This window comes from Thermobia domestica, chromosome 2, assembly GCF_964235325.1.
Source record: "Thermobia domestica chromosome 2, izTheDome1.hap1.1, whole genome shotgun sequence".
Lineage (NCBI taxonomy): Eukaryota > Metazoa > Arthropoda > Insecta > Zygentoma > Lepismatidae > Thermobia > Thermobia domestica.
Window position 1 is genome coordinate 81,019,744 of NC_137455.1, and position 19,664 is coordinate 81,039,407.

At 35.4% G+C, this 19,664-nt stretch overlaps 1 protein-coding gene across 2 annotated transcripts in view; it reads left to right on the top strand.

Annotated features, from left to right (window-relative positions):
- The first annotated feature begins 1,319 nt into the window (after positions 1-1,319).
- Positions 1,320-19,664, top strand: part of grsm (probable aminopeptidase NPEPL1 granny smith protein) — a 68,232-nt gene continuing 49,887 nt past the window's right edge. Inside the window, exon 1 of one of the 2 annotated variants that reach the window (XM_081742998.1) lies at positions 1,320-1,472. Coding sequence is in view for 1 of the 2 variants with exons in the window: in XM_081742996.1 (XP_081599122.1) it covers positions 17,575-17,585 (11 nt within the window). In the remaining variant the exon portion in view is untranslated. Of the gene's footprint in view, positions 1,473-17,438; positions 17,586-19,664 lie in introns of those variants that run through there. The other variant, XM_081742996.1, reaches the window with a different exon arrangement.

A 19,664-nucleotide genomic window follows, 5' to 3' on the forward strand; every position in this document is an offset into this window, starting at 1 on the left:
TCACGAAAATGCTCAGAAACCGAATTTTTATATTAACGATTTCCTGCGGAAAAACTGCAGGATCCGCCACTCGACTGAGGGGTATTTCAAACTCCTGAAGATCCACCCATGCTCAAAACACGACACTTATATGCATTAAGGCAAGAAGACACATACACATATATATATATAAGAAAGAAACAATTCAATATGACTTATCAAAATATAAACTATATGAACTTTGAAGACACCTCATTTTAAAAACAAAAGGTAGGAAAAAGGTAAAAATATCGGTGCGTTCAACTTAGACCTCATTTCTACATAAGAAATAAAATCCTTTTACGTGGAAAGCTATTCTCAAATACTATGTATAAAAATTGATTTATTAAAGGTATTTAGCACCTACTCTCCAGTGATGGTATGTCTTAATCACTGAAAAACCAGAGGCGGTATGCCTTCATCTCGAAAAAAAAAACAGAGGTGGTATGGCATACCACCACATACCGCCTCACTTCGACCAGTGTACTGCAGGTAAAAAGCTGCCAACCAAATTAAAGTTGAAAGGCGTTAGACTATATTTGAAGTTATTATTATTATTATTATTATTATTATTATTATTATTATTATTATTATTGTCATTAATAATAATAATAATAATAATAATAATAATAATAATAATAATAATAATAATAATAATAATAATAATAATAATAATAATTTGTATCCAAAGGCGTATCGTCTCCATAAGTAGCGACATTGTGCTTCCATGATTGTAAAATAATTAGTTGAATAAACATCATTACGATACATAACACATGAAAGTGTATTTTTAGAACGTAAGGAAAGACAACGGTTAAAATAAAGTTATTACCATTCTGCATTCATGTTCTAAGTCTGTGCAAAGATGGCCATAGGAAATGGAAATGAGCCAATCGAACAAGCACTACTTCTGAACTAGATAATAATGTTCGAGGGGGAAAAAATGTATATTTTGTGTCGAAAGTTAACTTATAGTTTTTCTTTCTTTCTTTTTTTTCTTTCGCCTTGAATGGCTATACTTAGTGATTTGCATTCAACAATGAGCACATACAGCTGAGAATGAAGATAAAAGGCCCTATGCAGGTATGTTCTGACGCGTTATTAGTGCCATACTAAAGAGTTCTTCTTACATACGTTTCCTGCAGTAGTCAGTCTTTTAGTATGATGCTAATCATATTCAAAACGACTCCGCATAAGACTATATATATATATATGACCTAAATTGTCAAGATTTTGCTCCGATAATCACTTCCAAAAACAACCAAATTATTCATAAATATTCCATCATACTCTGAATATAGTTAACGACAAGGAGTGGCGCAAAGTTGTACGGAGCGAATCGTTTCTAAATTTGAAAACTCGCTTGAACTCAAAGAGTAAATGGTTGGTCTCCAGGGCAATAGCCTGTGATTATAAAACAGGCGTTGTGTGTCTGGTGTAGGAATAAGATAAAGGTAAATATTGTTAATCTGATATATAAAACTAATACAAAGTTCTTTGTAGGTTATTTTGATAGTATAAAATATCAAACTATATGTTCTATTATTATTTCCAATCTTGAATATTTAAAAAAAAATCATAGATATGATACCAAATAACTCACGATACTGAAAGATATAGAGAGAATAATAGTAATCTGTATCAATCTCAAATTAAGCATTATAAATGGTCTTCTGAAATTCACACAGGACATTTTGATCTTCTGTAATATTAAGGCATGTTTCAATAAAGCTTGGCGCTTAAAGTGACACATAACTTGATATGCATTATGTTGCCGGCTTACGTTACTCAAAGCAATTTCTTCAAATGTCAATATGAATGAATCAGTATTGGAGAATGAAATGAAATGAAATTTTTTCTAGACTTCCCACGCTTATACCCGGTAGACAGATGATTACAGCAAGTGAGTGAGAATGGTGGAATAAGAATGTGAGATGAAACGGGAGTACCCAGAGAAAACCTCTAAACACGATGTTGTCCACCACAAATATACTTGGCCGGGGATTGAACCAGGGACCGTACACACCAGAGGTAAGCGCTCTACCACTGAGTCACCTGCCCCACTGGATCAGTGTTGGAATCGGACTAAAGGGTAACATAAATTATAGGATTACTGAAAATTCCAAAACAATGTATTATCAGTATTTAACAAAAGTAAAGGCTAAACTGCCGCAGATGGCGGCCCCGGATAAAACCCACATAAATCTGTTCTCAACGTTGTATTACAACTTACCTGTTCTTACTTTCATATATTTTACCTACAGTTTCCTCTGTTTAATTTCTGGCCTTCAAATATTTCTTATTTTCACGCTTCTTTTGCTCTTTCCTACACCCATATACATCAGTACCTATAGTATTACTGCGCAAAGTAGTACCTTGGAACTGTTGAGTGTTGCAAAGCACGGGTTATGTTTAGCAGAAGGGATCCAAAAACATAAAATTTACGGGAGAAATGAATAATGCAAGTTCTTAAACCTAACATAACATAAGCAAATCTAAAATAACTTTAACTAACTTAAGCTAACCTGAACTAACCTAATATTAGTAGAAAAAACGAAATTCTATCATTTTTTTTTTTTTTTTGAAAATTATGCTGGACCCCTATACTAACATAATGTAACATAAACTAATCTAGCCTACCCTAAACTAATCTAAACTCACCTAAACTAACCTAATGGGAACAGAAATGACTGAAATTGTAACATTTTTCAGAAACACTTGCTGGACCCCTTCTGCTAAACATTAGCCCAAAGTACATATTACGCATTGATGATTAAAACAATGCGGCCGATTAAATATCATGTCTTCCCAAAGAGTGAGATTAAATTTACAAAGTGAGGACACCCGAGCGTGACGTAATGTCATGTTGTATTTAGTCCACTTTGTACACACAATTTTATTGATAAAAAAAAGTACGTGCAATTTTATTATACGGATCCATAGTATAAGTTGAGTAGTAGTAGGAGGAGAAGGAGTAGGAGTAGGAACGGGTTAGAAGCCCCGCAGGGCTCTTTTTGTTCCACCTTGATCCCATGAGAATACAGCAGCATACATATCCTAAGTTAGTTATAATAACACAGTGTTGAAACACTATCAGATTATGCTCTACTGCCAGCTCACCTCATATCGCATCAGTCCATTAACACATACAGTCCACAGTTTAACTTCACTTTCCTTCTTATTAACCACCCTACAGTGATGACCTTTCTATCGTTTGTTACTCTCATTATCACATTTAGTCTAATTCTGTTCATTTCTACGTAAAGTTTGTATTTCGGGGCCGCGCTCTGCGGCAGTTAACCCAAAGTAAAAAATAACTAATATTTAGAAAATAATTGAAAACACATTTAAGTTAAAGTGGAGTAACCTTAGCTTTATATATACAATGAATAAAGATAATTCGAGTGTGCTGAGTCGATTGCATATGGTCTCGATCTCGAGAAATACCGACCACTACCCGGTCGAACTAGAGGTCAAAAGTCAACTAGCTTTTGCCCGGACGAACAGTCTTTTTCCTCATAGGGCGAGATGCCATTTTCAATCCAATAGAATTAAGGCACCAAAAATAAATCCGCTTGATTCAATTCAGATGGTCCCACCACCAAGGGAAGGTTCTAGAACACAGGCCCCCTTCCCATTTTCCTGTAATAAAGACAGAAAACAACGTACCCTGCGGGGCTCTAACCCGTCTTTCGTCGCTAACGCTCGCTCGGCAGTACAATGTGAATTAAATATTAAACTTTGGTACAGAAAGGAACCTACCTAGCTTCTAACTTATGTGGTGCACCTGTATTCTAAAACCTTCTCCACCACCAAACGTGTATTTAACCCTTGTATCGTTTCCGTCTACTTACAATGGGTTCAAGAGTTACACAAAAGGTCCAGAAATAAAAGAACCTGAATTAGTCTAACGTAATTACCCTTCTCTACCCTACACTAACACACCCCTACTAGCTTTTAAAATTCGTTGGTGAAAGGAGAAGTTTAACATTATATACAGCTGAACTTGTTCTGTAGCGCAGTAGTCCTTCCTGGCAAGTGGCTCCAGTACTACGCTTTCTCCCTGAAAATCCTTAATCTCAAACCGAGTTTCTCTCAAAACAAAGGCTTAGAAGAAGGGGTCAATTTGATTCCAAAATAACAAACAGTTTGAAAAGGCAAACGGAGATCGTGGTGTCAGAGGCAGTAACTTGGAAGTAGATAGAGACGACACAAAGGCCGAAGACATGTTTGGTGGTGGTACCAGTTGTAGTGAATCTAGCGGATTCAGTCTTTGTGTCAGGTGATTTAGCATTAGCTTTCTGGGAGTGAACATACTGCCTTACTCTATAAGGAAAAGGAGCTAGTTGACGCTTGATTCTGAGTTTGACCGGGTTATGGACACTTTTCAAGGTTGAGACCGAGCTCTATCGAGTCAGTACTCCCAAATTATCATTAGTCATTAAAGAAAATAGAAGCCACGGTTTTCAGAGAAAGCTCTTATCTTTGTTGCTGGGATCCATGCTTTGATCTCAACTCCCACCAGGTTGTGATGGAAAACGGTTAAAATGAATACCGTCCATCTCACCATCACCAACTCCCTTAACCTCGGTGCATAATCGTGGGGTACCTTTTAGGAATAGTCCTCCATTAAGATGGTAGTTTTACGGTTAAATGAGTAAATGAATGTGAAAGAGGATTATCTAGGATAGTAATAACCATTGTCGGAGCATTTCTACACAATGTAAGATACCAGTATTTTGTGTTCACAAGTGTAATATTACTAATGTCAAACTATTATATCGGCTTTAGTAGGATTAAAATGAGTGAATGTGATATCAAGTGTTGGTTGCACTTTCCTAGTTTATGCGCGTACACCCCGTCGCTATGGGGACAACCTCGCGCTGCTCTTCTGGTGCGCTCCTGCCCTGACTCGGTTAGATAGCATTCTCGTTTTTAGTGGCCATCCTCAGCATAGTTTGGATTGCAATTTTTGCATAGTCATTTTAATGCCGTACGTCTGGATTCGTATCTATACCCGTAAGAGGAAGTTCTTGTAAAGTGAATCTGCACCTATGAATACAACGTCTATTCTAAGAAACAATTTCTAGGACAGTACGAGTAATTTTCGTAATGAAATAATTGCATATAATAGAATAGCATGTAATTATTTCCAGGACAGTTCAGTTTCCACTCATATTATCAGCCTGTAAGCAATTATTCGGACATGCGCAAGGGTAATAACAAGCTAGATCGTTATAGAAAATCACTTAAAGCAAATAAAATAAATAAAAAAGAAAAAAGCAGACTTTTCGTAAGCTACACTACTGTGGGACGTTAAACTAAAAATGTTCCAATACATTTTTACTACATTTTAACACTACTTTGGTTAAACCATTTTACATGCTTTTAAATATTTTTTTAAAGATTCTTGAAGCGTAATTTGAATTGAAGAATCGATTGTGAAGGTCCTGATTTCTTGAGGTGACTGCATCAATAGCAATTCTAAGGTCAAAAGTAAAAAAAAAAAAAAAAAAAACAACCGTAGCATTACACTTCAGTGGACTTGCGTGCGTATCTCTTCTCTTTGTAGTGTTTTTCAGCAGCGATGAATTCGAATCTGAACACAAAATTTGATTTGAGTAATTTCTTTTATATCTATTGTCTATAGAAATTACACCACTTACAACGAGATACTTTGCCTCGTTTAATAATTACCTGTACCTTGGGCAGAAAGTGCTCATATTCAAGTACTATACTTGATATAATGTTAATTTAAAAATAACAAAAGAAGAATGTTTTTAATATATGTAAGAAATGTACATTATTATATATAATTCGTTGCTATGTAGTTGTTTATAGATACCTAATCAACATGTATGTTTGCAAGACAGTTTGAGTAAAAATACGTTAAAAGAGTATCAACTAATAAACCATTTAATATCGATCATCGACTTGTAATTTCGATAGAAAAGGTGAGAATAATAGTGTATATAATTATTGAAGATATTTTTATGTGTAAACAATTACTACCACTCAAGATTTACTTATATCATTAGCCGAACCAGGTTGACGACTACCTTTGGTGAGTCGTTGTAAAAATTTTGGTTTACCTCACTCGGGATATTTGTAAATTCATATCCTGAAGTACAAGTAAGGGGTGAATTTACTTCAGTAATAAGGTTCATGTCTACGAACTTTACTGTACTTAGAAGTGGTAGAATAATCACAAGAAAAATGATGATCGGTGAGGCAATGGACAAAGAAACTGGTGACAATGGTAACGAAGAACAAAATACAGCTCCTGTTGTACCTGAAGTGTTGACCTTTGAAGACAAAATCTTAATGGCTTTACAGCGACAAGAACAAAATTTGGCTCAGATGTCCAATGAATTAAAGCAGACTTCTAGCAAACAGTATGAGGAATTAAAACAGATAATGGATCGGAAATCCGAAGAATCTAGCAAACAGTATGAGGAATTAAAACAGACGATGGAGCGGAAATCCGAAGAATCTAGCAAACAGTATGAGGAATTAAAACAGACGATGGAGCGGAAATCCGAAGAATCCAGCAAACAGTATCAGGAATTAAATAAACGATTGGAGAAGACATCCGAAGAGACGAAACAATCTATTATCCAGGCGGTGAGTGACATCACATCACAGTTCGATGAAAAGCTAAGAAGAGCATCAGAAGATTGCCAAGATAATTACAACCATACAATTCAAGAAGTCAACTGTGTAAAAAAGGATTTGGAAGTAATAGAATCTTCTGTACGGCAACAAAAGATTCAGGTCACGGATAACGTGCGAATACTCAGTTGATATCTGCATTACAAGAGGAAATCAGGATGCTACAGATTAAGGACAACGCATACCACAACAACATGGTTAATGATCATCTGGAGTTCCCTTGTTCACAGGAGATGACCTCGCATTCACCCGTAGCAGATCAACGTGGACCTCACATTATATCATCTTCAAGTAATCCATCCGATGAGGACATTATTTTGGAAGGAATTCATCCAAGGAATACAGATGGGCGTAAAAGAGATGGTGGAACTACACATCCCGCAGTAGATAGGAATTGTTACTCAACACGAACACGGAATGGTGAAAGAAAGGTAAAGTTAAGTGTAAAGATGAGTGAAATACGTGCTATGAGTAAGTTCAGTGGTAAATGTAACGAAAATGCTACTTCTTTCCTAGAAAAATTTCAGGATGAGTGCAATATAATGTGTATAGATAAATCGCAATATATGAAACTAATCCCTCATTTATTACTCCCACCATGTTCTTTATGGTTTAAAGCAGTACGAGATCACGTCAATACATATGATGAATTTAAAGCTGCGCTGATTGCAAATTACGAAAATGACTTCTTGCTTGCAAACAGAGATGCCACGATTAGAAATCAACCTTTCAATCCTCGGTTGCACAAATCTGTTGTTGATTTTGTTGTAAATACATATAACGAATTAAAAGTCGTAAATCCGTTGCAATCGGAATCTAGAGTAATTGCATCAATTCGAAATTTGCTACCGTTTAAACTACAACAGATCCTGTTTTCTACCCAGTGTATGAGTTTTAATCATTTATTAATGCTTGTACAATGTTATGAAACTCAATACCACGCTCAGAATCATCAAGCGGGAGTAGGTAAAATTAAAAATAATTCAGATCACTTTGTACCTGTTCGTAATCTAAATATCCGTAATGCGAACGATACGGAACAGAACCTAAATCGAGTGAATTTAAGCAATCCGAACGAGCAAAATAGGCAAAGATATGTTGGGAATCCACCTAACCTAATCAACCGTGGCAATCCTTATGTTAGACCATATAATCGAAGTAGACACAAAAACAGTCGAAATTCATGGCGAAATTCTAGAAATGCTATAAATCCTATGTATAGACATAATCATAGTTCAAGAGATGTCACTTTGTATCACAATCAAGATAATGACGCAATTCATGTACAAAATAATGCGGAAACTAATCACGATTGTGCAGTACAATGTACTTTATTAGAAACATATGCAAGTACGAATGTAAACTGACTGCAGTTGATGAAGTAAGAGTTAAACTCATATCAGCTACTGATTCTTATGAATATGTTTGTGTAAAAATAGATTTATTTTCTTCCTTTTGTTCGTCTAAACGTAGGTTACGTTTAATTTTTGATTTTTACTTAATTTAATTTTCTTTAATTCTCATTAACCAATGATAATTTTCAAATGATTTTTAATTCTCTCTTGTTAATGTGAAGAATTATAATTCGATTTATAATTGATCAAAGGCAAAGGTTATTTATATTATATGGATTTGTGTCGAGAATTTGTTGTCAAAGATTATGTTAAGAATAAGGTTCATTCTATTAAGCTATTTATCCGACGACTGTCTTTATGCGCTACTTTATATGTTACCCGAATAAGATTCTTCTATATTCTGATGCCTTATGGATACAATGTATATTATGAAACGTCATCTAACGTAGTTATTATATAATGCGCCCTGGAGAGATCAAATATTATTTCCATAACATAACCGTTTTAATAATGATTGAAACTGCTAATCATTGTGATTTATGTTTTTAAAAGGTAATTTGCCTCTTACGATTTTAACTGCGCACCCTTCAGTAATTATATTATTAAGCGACGACGTTTTTGTAATAAAAGATAAATGATAATGGAATAAAATATTTATTATAAATGTATTTATATATATGAAGCTTAATGAAGATATATATATATATATGAGGGGCGATCAAAATGTAAAGGACATAAGTAATGTAACATCATTATTGTAAACGGACCAGTGGTTCTTAAATATAAAAGCTAAGCTCGCTTGTAACTTTTATATTCAGTCCCATCGTCGGGCGACATTTTTATACAACGAGATACTTTGCCTCGTTTAATAATTACCTGTACCTTGGGCAGAAAGTGCTCATATTCAAGTACTATACTTGATATAATGTTAATTTAAAAATAACAAAAGAAGAATGTTTTTAATATATGTAAGAAATGTACATTATTATATATAATTCGTTGCTATGTAGTTGTTTATAGATACCTAATCAACATGTATGTTTGCAAGACAGTTTGAGTAAAAATACGTTAAAAGAGTATCAACTAATAAACCATTTAATATCGATCATCGACTTGTAATTTCGATAGAAAAGGTGAGAATAATAGTGTATATAATTATTGAAGATATTTTTATGTGTAAACAATTACTACCACTCAAGATTTACTTATATCATTAGCCGAACCAGGTTGACGACTACCTTTGGTGAGTCGTTGTACACTCCAAGCTAAAGAAAATCTTGAAAATTGTTTCTTCTCCAAATCTCGATTCAAAATTATGAATTGTGAGACCATCTAAAATAACTCAATATCCAACTTTGTAGTCTTTTTTTGGAATAATTTTATTACACGCTCCAGTAGGTATCTGTACGCATTCACAAAAATTAGGGTTATTGTAGAAGTGTTCTGCGATATATTTCGTTGTTGTATCGTTCTAGGTAATGCTCAGTGTAATTGTGCAAAAATCTCCTGCTAACATGTTGATGGGTGGTCACTACAAGCTAATATTGCATATAGTCTGCGTATGGGAAGGACGAAGAAAGAGGGCGCACACAAAAACGCGAGAGTGCGTCCGCAGGAAGTAGACGCGTTACCAAGGGTGAATATGAAAATAAGGGAAGAATTCTTTGTTTCAGCAGATCCAGATACAACTATTTGAATTGTTCTCATGGTTGAAAGTAGCTCCATTATTATTGTATGACTAAGGATTTCAAGTGTAGTTTTGGAAAGTTAACCTTTCTTCTTTTTTAAAAGTATCTTTTCGCTTTAAAATTTGCTGGCCATGTCAATAATCTTGTCTGGAGTTCGTGAATTAATCTTTCATATTCTGACAACTCATGGTGTGCAGCTCAACTAACCTAACTAAATTAATTGTGCATTAGTAATATCTTCAGGATCTCTGTCACTAAATAATTACTTGAAACACGAGTCTAGAGCCCAGAGTTAGTGAGGGGTCTATGCGCAGGTTCGAAATTTTAATCGAAAAATTTCAACTGTCTGGCGTTCGATTTGATCTTGGTGCTGTCACCTCCAGTAATCGGGGCCTGCACCAATCAATTTTGCACGTTAAATTACGTAGAAGATCTTCCAAACTAAATAAACCAGGTAAGCCCGGTTTAACCAAACTACTCGCTCTCATGGGTAGAGTAATATGGTTTGATAGATGCGCTCATCAAATGAACAAAAAATACCAATTAAATTAGTTGGATTAGAGTTGCATCAGCGATGCTATATATGAGATGTGAAACTGCAGCTTAACGTGGGATCCGAACTACAGGAGCTTCCGCTGGAAGTCGAACCCAAATCTCCCGCGCCATCTATCGATTACAGTTTGTTTCGAAACAGAACCGAGTGTATGTGAGACAGAATCTCAAGGAAATGTCAATTGTGGATTGAACCCGGGACAACGAGGATTAGTCACTTGGCCACTAAAACACAGAGGTGGAAACTGGTAACTGGTACAGATCAGTACTCTGGCTGCCATCATATAACATTGTTAAAAATATAATGCTGTTTAGTTTTGGACGTAATTGTCTCTCATTACTTTAATATTCGATTTCTTACAACGAATGTTTACTAGGTATTCTTTGTGCGAAGATATTTCTTTGATTATATTCTACATGGTAGGAGAAGATAGCTCCCCAAAGAAAGTGCTCCGTTTACTATATTGTATTCCTATACTACAATTATGGTTAGTATATTACCAGGTGATTGCACTTTTTTCTCCTCTATAATTTGCAGTTCTTTGTCTATTGTTTAAAAAGGGTGTGCATTTTCACTAAGCATGCGTGCCACCATACTGTATTACTACGAGAAAGTGATACTATATGTTGTCTGTGGTAGTATTTCTGATAGACAGTTCAGAAATACTACCACAGACAACTTATAGTATCACCTTTCTCGTAGTAATACAGTATGGTGGACCGCATGCTAAGGGAAAATAACCCATTCTATATGCACACCAATTTGTTCATAGGTGCTAGTTTAATGATAAACAAAAAGTTAAAAAATACCCGACTGGAACGGAGTTAAACCCCGAGTCTCCGGCTTGCCATGCCAATGCATTAACTACTTCACTATCCTGTCTTCTTGAACAACCATACATTCTGCTTCTCTTGAAGTCGGTACTCAACCACTCAGATCACATTTTTTCACTCGGTATATTATTGAATCCGCATCTATAGAGGAACTGGTGTGATAAAAATCGATTATTTCCTTCTTTTATCACATATAATGTGTAATTCAACTGTCAGAGGTGATCTGAATGTAGATACTAAGTGGTCCAATATGACTTCTGGTACAGACAGTGTGGTCCTGAGTAATCGAGCATCGATTCGAGTTTAGAATGAGTGGATATTCGGAGAGCAGTCTAGGTGGCGTAATGGTTAACGCATCGGAATTATAAGCCGCCGAAAAGTGTTCAAATTTCGGCCCAGTCACTCATTGTGTGATATCTGTAAGATAACGTGATAGAGAAGGAAACATTAGCTTTTGTGTGTTTGAGGATGCAGTCCTTATGTTGAGAACACCATACAATATGCTCGTTTGAAAACCCAATGATTCGGAATATCTACTTTTTGATTCTCATAAAATATAAAAGAAATTAGTAATACTTTTGTCACAAAGAAGATAAAATATTTTTCTCCATCTTGGCAGTTGCAGTGTTTAAAATTTTTCCTTGATCTACGCGTGAATACTTCGTATTTTCATACTAGTATTAGTTTTGAACAGTAAACGTTTCAAAATTTTAAAAAAGAAGTTTTTTTTTTTTAAATTTTTAAACTAATAGCGTGTCCGCACTCTGTTCTTATCATTTCCTAGGTCTTTTCTATGTGTATTTTATTGTATGCAACAATTAGTGTTGTTTCCAAGTGCACTTCTTGGAGGGAGGGGGGAGAGGATCCAACCCTCCCGAAGATGGTCAACCCCTCCTTCCCAGGAGTTAATGGAAATTAAATGTGATTGCATGTCACTCTTGTACAGGTCACATTCTTTAACGAATAGTGTCCAGTTGCATCCCCTTCACATTTTGAATTTTTACTATAACAAGATTTCCTGGAAGAAAGTCTGGTTATATTTCCAAAATAACATGTCACTGTTCACTCCTTTTGTACTGATAAAGCTTAATTATAGATAGAACAGGGTGTCTACAGACAAATTTTAAGGCTTTGGATGCACCTCTGAATTTTTTTTTTTTGCGGAAACATAATCTTTCTTTGAAAATGGTACAATTGAACTTCAGTTCTACCATAATTATTCCTTCAAGAACACTGACTATGAAGGAGAACTTCAGTATGAATAATAATTTAAAATAATTAATTTTCATAGCAAAAATTGTATTTTCTTTTGCGACCACGGTGGTTTAGTGGTAGAGCGCTCACTTCTGGTGCGTGCAGTCCCTGGTTTGATTTCATCTCGTGCCTACGGGGATTTGTAGTGAACAAACACCATGCGCGTTGTTTTTTTGGGAGGTCAGGTTTCCCTCCTACTTTCTTCATTTCTCCATTTCATTCATTAGCATCATCTCCGTCTCTTTTAGCCTCGGTGCATAATCGTGAAACGTTAAACTAAAGCAATAAAACATTCTATTCAGATGTAAAGGACAAAGTTGTAGCTAGAGGCGTAAGTGGACATAAACTAGGCTAATTTGTTTTAAAAGAAAGAGGTAGAGGTTACCAAGTGAAGTAATCTGCTATGTGTTTTGGAGGGGAGGGGAGGGGAGGACTTGAACACTTCGGGGAGATGGGTACTGCTGAGATAAAACATAAATTTACATATAAGAATATGTAAATTTATCATAACAAATAATAAGACAGTTGTAGATTATAGCTTATGAATTATTTTGCTTCTTTTCCTCTTTTTGTCAGAAATATTTTCAAGAGCTGTTTTTCCTCTCTATCTAATAGCACTAAGCTTAGTACCGGAAACAAGATTGCTTGATTTCATTCGGGGAACCGTCTGTTTGCAGCTCTCATGTGAAAGCAGCATATCTTTCGATGGAGTTAAACCACGTGAACAGAGTTAGAAATATTTTTCCGCTTTCGTATGAATTAAAAAAACGAGAGTTCTTTCTTGCATGATTGTACTCGAATATTTTAATGAAGTTTGTTATTTCTATGTAGCATTGATGTTAATGTCCTACGCCGAGGGTTGATTGATTTAAATCACGATATAAATGGAATGATTTTTAATTTATTTTACTTAAAACGGAAATAAAGTGCGATATTTCTGACCATTCTGGGGTACTTATTGAATGTAAGTCTGAAAATCACAACTTAATTCGTATGATAGTAAGATTTTAATAATGATCTAGAAACAAAGTATATATATTTATTTAAGCTTACAGCTAATGACCAAAATTTATACATGCAATTTTTAGTTCAGAATTGTACTATCATGGTAATATATGTAACATTTCTATCGTAACTGGAACACTTACATATATATGACGGACTGAACCATTTGAAATTAATTTTTGAATAGTTAGTACCCACCTCAAATTGGATTTTTATTATGTTAACTGATTAAAATGTGCGTCCTAAGGGGAAGGAGGGAGATCGAACTTTATGCCAAAAATAGTATGTCTCCTGTGCCTCACAAGTTTGAAAAGTGAAATTTGGTTTATAAAATCCCCATTAAAAATAACAACTAGTTTCAGTGTTTTCAAAAATTCCATTCCTAAGGAGAAATTTCTATAATTTTTCCCTTGTATTTAATGTTTGTCTCATCATCACAGGAAGACGGCTAAACCGGTTGAAATGAATGTTTGAACACTGTTAGCACTTAGATCTTGCAAATTTTTATCGTGTCATTTGAGTTAAAATGCATATTTACAGGGGTGAAAGAAGGGGCTTTAAAATATATTCCAGAAATAGAGTGTCTCATTAGCTCTTGTTAGTAAGTTGAAATGTCATGTATAACTTCCTTTATTACAAATAAATTCCAAGTGCTCCAGCGTTTTAGATAATCCGCTTTTAATGGGAGGCAATTTCTATGCTAATGTCAATATATAAAAATAACATAAACTGTATCTGCTACAGTATCACAAGAGAATGGTGAACCTTTTGGACTGAATTTTTGAGCATAGTTAGCATAGCACGTGACTTAGGGTTTTCATCTTGTCACTTTCACCAAATGCATGTCCTAGGGGAAAAGGGATTCAAAATTTATGACGAATATATAATCTCACGAGCCCTTCAAGGTATGGAAAATGGAAATCGGTATGTAAAATGCTCATTGAAAATACGTTAAGATAGTCCCACGATTTTCGAAAATTTTACCTCTGAAGGAGGGATATTTCTATATTTTCTTATTTTGCATGCGTAAGATGAAAGTGAGGACACAATTGAACCGTTGAAAATTAATTTTTTAACAACTTGGATTGACTTGAGTAGGCTATTTATCGTAAGCTCTACACTTGGCGTAACCATTGTATTAGCATAGCTGGATCACATCTTGAGATTACCTTCCTGCCATCGAACGCTGCAGCTTCCTTCAGATTGAGTTTAAACAAGAGTGGTGACATCTAGCAGCAAAATTGTGCTGATGACTGGTCGCCAATACCTATGGCAGGCCTGTCCATGAATTGGCTCCCGGAGCCAAAGCGTGAGCGGGCACGAGCGAAGATAAGAACAGGTGAGCACAGGTGCTGCTAGCTTCGCTTCTTCCACTGCATCCGATAAGTGTTGCCAACCACACATGATGGCGAAAAACCTATGGCCAAGCCTGGCCAGAAATTCGCACGATGATAAGCATTGTGCAGACGCAAGCGTGAAATGTGCAGGTGTGCTCTCCCCCTCCCCATTTCGAAAGCAGTGACGCGAAAACACTGCAGGAAATAAAATTGGTACGTTTTTTGGTTGAGGAAGACGCATGATAGAGGTTACAGTTAGCGTTGAAGTAACTAACAAATGAACAAGAAAGAAAGAAAGAAAGAAACTAATATTAAACATGTCATCTTACAGACGCAAAAACGACTGCAAAAATCGGAAACGAATTGTTTCAGACCTTTTTAGCTTGCTTACACAATTCGTGACGTTGTATTACATTAGCACTCGGTCTGTAATTTGTCATTCGCTTCAGGTTTGCTAAGTTGTAAACGCCTTTCGTTGCTAGATTGATAGGAGAACGATGGGAGGTTGAAAATAATAATAATAATAATAATACGCATTATTATTATTATTATTATTATTATTATTATTATTATTATTATTATTATTATTATTATTATTATTATTATTATTCGGACCAAAGAGGGATGAAAATGGGGATTGGAAGAAATTCATAACTAGGAATTGCATAGTTTATACCGCTCACCTAACATTATTAGGGTTATGAAGTGTAGAAGGCTCAGGTGGGCAGGCCATGTAGCCAGAATGGAAGAAATTAGAAACGCTTTCATAATTTGAACTGAAAACCCAATTGGAAGAAGACCACTAGGAAGACCTAGGCGTAGATGGGAAGACAATATTAAGATGGATCTTGCAGAAATAAGAGTACAGAGTAGAAACTGGATCCAGTTGGCTAAGGACATAAGTTAGTGGAAATATTTTGTAAACGCGGCATTGAACCTTCGGGTTCCATAGACCATAGAGTTAGTTAGTTATTATTATCTAAAAGAAATGTTCAAATGTTGTTAAGAGACAATTACACAGAAGAACCGAGTTTCGACCAAACACTAATTTGCCGGAAGGAAATTCCAGTGCAGTCCAGCCTACTTTAAGCGTTATCCGTGCAACCCACGTTTCATGTTCAAGACATTGGGAATAATTGTTCGTATCATTCAGTTGGAACGTTTCCTTTCGAATTTACGCTATTACAGTAGACCTACGCTATTACAGTAGGCCTACGCTATTACAGTAGGCCTACAACATTGTGACTTTCAAAATCAGTCAGTAACTATCGAAGAAAGACAAGCGTGTAGCTTCAGTCGTTGAAATGATTTAACATTCTTTTTCACTTTTAACAAGCCACCGGCAAGCAACCAGCCAGGGACAATACATTTTTCCTTATTAAAAAGACACTCCTTGTTAAAAAAAAAAAAAAAAATTGCAATCACTAACGGTCACACTTAAAAATGGAAAATCTCTTTGGCTCTCTTAATATTTTGTTTGATTCTTTGCGATCAAAGTAACTTTAAAAGTGGAGTAAGAAATACTATTCTTCCTATTGATAGTGTAATAGTGGCTTCTAATCTCCACAACCAACCCCTTGCTAAGCCTATTCGTACACACATACATGCATAAGCTAATTTTCTGGAGATATACTTAGATAATTACAAACAAGTGCTACAGTTTTTTTTCTTATCAACAGATTATCTCTTTTCCTAAAAAGCGAAACAACATAATATAACAAACCCACACTCGGATATAACAAACCCACATCCCTCTTTAACAAAAGGAAAGAAAAAAGAAGAAAAGGAACGTACATAGTTTATCATTTGATTGCTGTTACAAGTTTGTATTGTCTATAGTTAACGGTTACCACATTGTAAAAAAACACTTTACACTAAATGGCAATCAGTTACCATACATACTTTTTTTTTTTTTTTTGGTAAGCTAGTGATTACCGTCAAGGTTGACACTTCCGCTCCTCTAAGGACAAAACCCGAAGATCCACGAAGCACGAACAATGGTATTTGCTCGTAGAATGCTCGTGAGCGTTCACGAGGAGAGTTTCCACTATCTGCTCGCCGTGGGCAGGGCTGACCTATGGGATACCGCTATAGGAAACTTGTGCGCCCAGGTTTAATATTAAAGGGACTTCACTAGTGTTTTACTTTCAGCGAATTACTGCTACAACTTGAAGCTTAGTTCCGAAAGCAGCAGACCCACGATCGTAGTAAGTCCTCTTCTGATGTCAAAGATAATTTCCCATGTATTAACTTCAAATGACGTTCGACACAAAGCATTTTGTAATAATATGCTGTTTATTATGTAAATATATCTCTTTTGTTAAGTTCACAAGGTACAAAGCAACAGATAAGATTGATGGAAACTATCAGTTATATTAGTAGCTACTCGATGACAGAATGTGAAGTCAGCTTTCAGTTACATACAGAACCATCTGCTGTAATACTTTCAGAATACGTTCGGCATACAAATTCACTTTTAATCGTGTATTCCTCTCATCATAATATTAATACATTAAATGTCGCTCATTAGCAATTCTTTGCGCGAATTTTACTGTAAGTAACACGTGCTTCCATTTACAGAAGGAAGACATACTCTAAGGCTTATTAGTTGCAATATTTTGTGTGTTTGGTTCCAAAAAATACTTTATATTCGTACCTCCTACACGTACTTCAATGAAACATGGCAGTTAAGTACTCTAGCGCATGTAGTATTTTTCTTACAGGTACCTGAACCAGGAACCCCGATAGGGGTGTCCAACTTTTGAAAAAAAATTCCAAGTTTATGGATCGTGACATATGATGTGTGTGGTGTCTGTGCAAGTTGAAGCCTGATTCATTCTGAGGAGAATGACATGAACTATGAATCGAAGGTAATTCGGGCATTTGCAGCAGATTCTTACGTGATTTTTGGAAACAATATGTTTTCAACAGTACTACGGCAAATTAAAGAAGTTTGTAGCCATCGAAGTTTAATGTTTAACGTAGATTTAAGATTATAACAGCATCTCCACAAAGTACCTGTTAGCAGTGGACAAAATTCTACAAACTAGCACAAAATTACATAATCTTCATAAAAATCTTACACATAACTTCTTTCTGAAATAACACTTTCAAAAGAAGAGGATTCTAGTGCTAGGAATTTACATTACCTCAATTAACGAGTTACTTTATTTTATTTATTTATTGACCTCATCGTTGTTTACCATGCACACAAAATAGTGCAAGATGGAATTCTGAGAAGAGAGACAAGTTGCACGTGTGTTGCCCTGCCCTGCCCTGATGAGGAAGATATCAGGAAATGCCAGAACAGTACAATTAGTACATACAGTACAATAGTACGTTCAGTACAATATATTGAATATTAGGCACAGTAAATAAAAAATTATATTTAGAAATTACAAGAGACCTTGTAAAGTTCTTTCATTAAAGACAGATTTCAACATTGAGTATTGGATTTAAAAAAGGGAAGATTGCTATGCTATCCTTTTTAGCGTCCAGTCTAAATTAGACTAAATCTACCAAAGTACACGAACCAAATGTATAATGTCGAGTATCAAACTCGAGGCCACGTACAACGAACGATGAGGAAGGAGAATGTTCAACGAACCTTCTGATCCTGATGTAAACATTGTAGAATGATATTACTCCACCAGTCATCGGATGATTGGCTATCGGTCACCGCTTCTTTTGAGAAGCACGTGCTTGTACCCTGTCGGCGTTTTGCATATTCCCCGCACGCAGCCATATTGTAAACTGTGATTCGTGCATAAGGTGGGCCAAACCCAATTTCTACTCATGCGTATTCTCTCTGATTGCATTAATTCAATTTAGTTCTTAGATAGAGTGTTCTTTCTGTTATTTCACTGTAAGTAAATTGTATTTCTGGTAATGAGCCTTATAAGCAACAAAAACATTGAAAAACAGTTTACTTGACAATGGACTATTTTCTTCTGCCGCATGAATGCGGCAAGGCTCTTTAACCAATAAAATGAAACAATCACCACGTGTATTTGTTTACATGAGGTACTGAACGTTCCTTGAATGAACTATAGGTATATTCTCAAGAGATGAGCCATAGTTGTCAATATGAACACTTCCTAATTTGAGACTTATAAAATGCCATTTGATGAATATGTTCGAAATGAACTGTCTGCTCAATTGATATAACAAATACTAATAATATCAACGTTACGTAGGTTATAGCGTTATTAGCACTTTTTATGTTTGAGAGGCTATTGTAAAGACCTCAGGGCGTTCATGTTTAACGTCCTTGAGAAAAAAATAACTTGATATTAAAGAATATTAAAATATGCAATGACATTATTGTCAAAATAAATGAATGGGGGCGTGGGGGCACAGTGGTAGAGCGTTCACCTCCGGTGCTTGGAGTCCCTGGTTCGATCCCAGTTCGCGCCGTGTGGACTTTGTGGTGGACAAACACCGTGCTTGTGGGTTTTCTCGGGGTTTTCCCGTTTCCTCCCATTTTCTTCATTCCACCATTTCACTCATCTCTCATCATCACCGTCTCCTTTAGCCTAACCGGCCTAACCGTGGGACGTTAAACTTAAAGATTTCATTTCATTTTTTTTCCAAAATAAATGAAGCTAGAGTAATACAAAGAATAATTACTAACTTACCTAAAGAATGTTCTTTTTATGTATTTTCTAACTGATATTTCAAGTGCTTCCCGCGTGCACTTATCTTCAGGGCTTAGGCTTAGAATAATTGAAGTTTATTATATAAGGACAATAAACACTGAAAATAATACTTTGAGAAGAACTGGAATACGATCATTACCAACTATATCAATAAAAAAAAACAACTTTATGATTGTAAATACTTTATTGTACATCTTTTAGGCAATCCAAAAAATGAAAAAAAGAAGTTAATTTTAAACAATAATTGACAACTGTTTAATTTAGCAACATTGTACATATAGGAATTTGAAC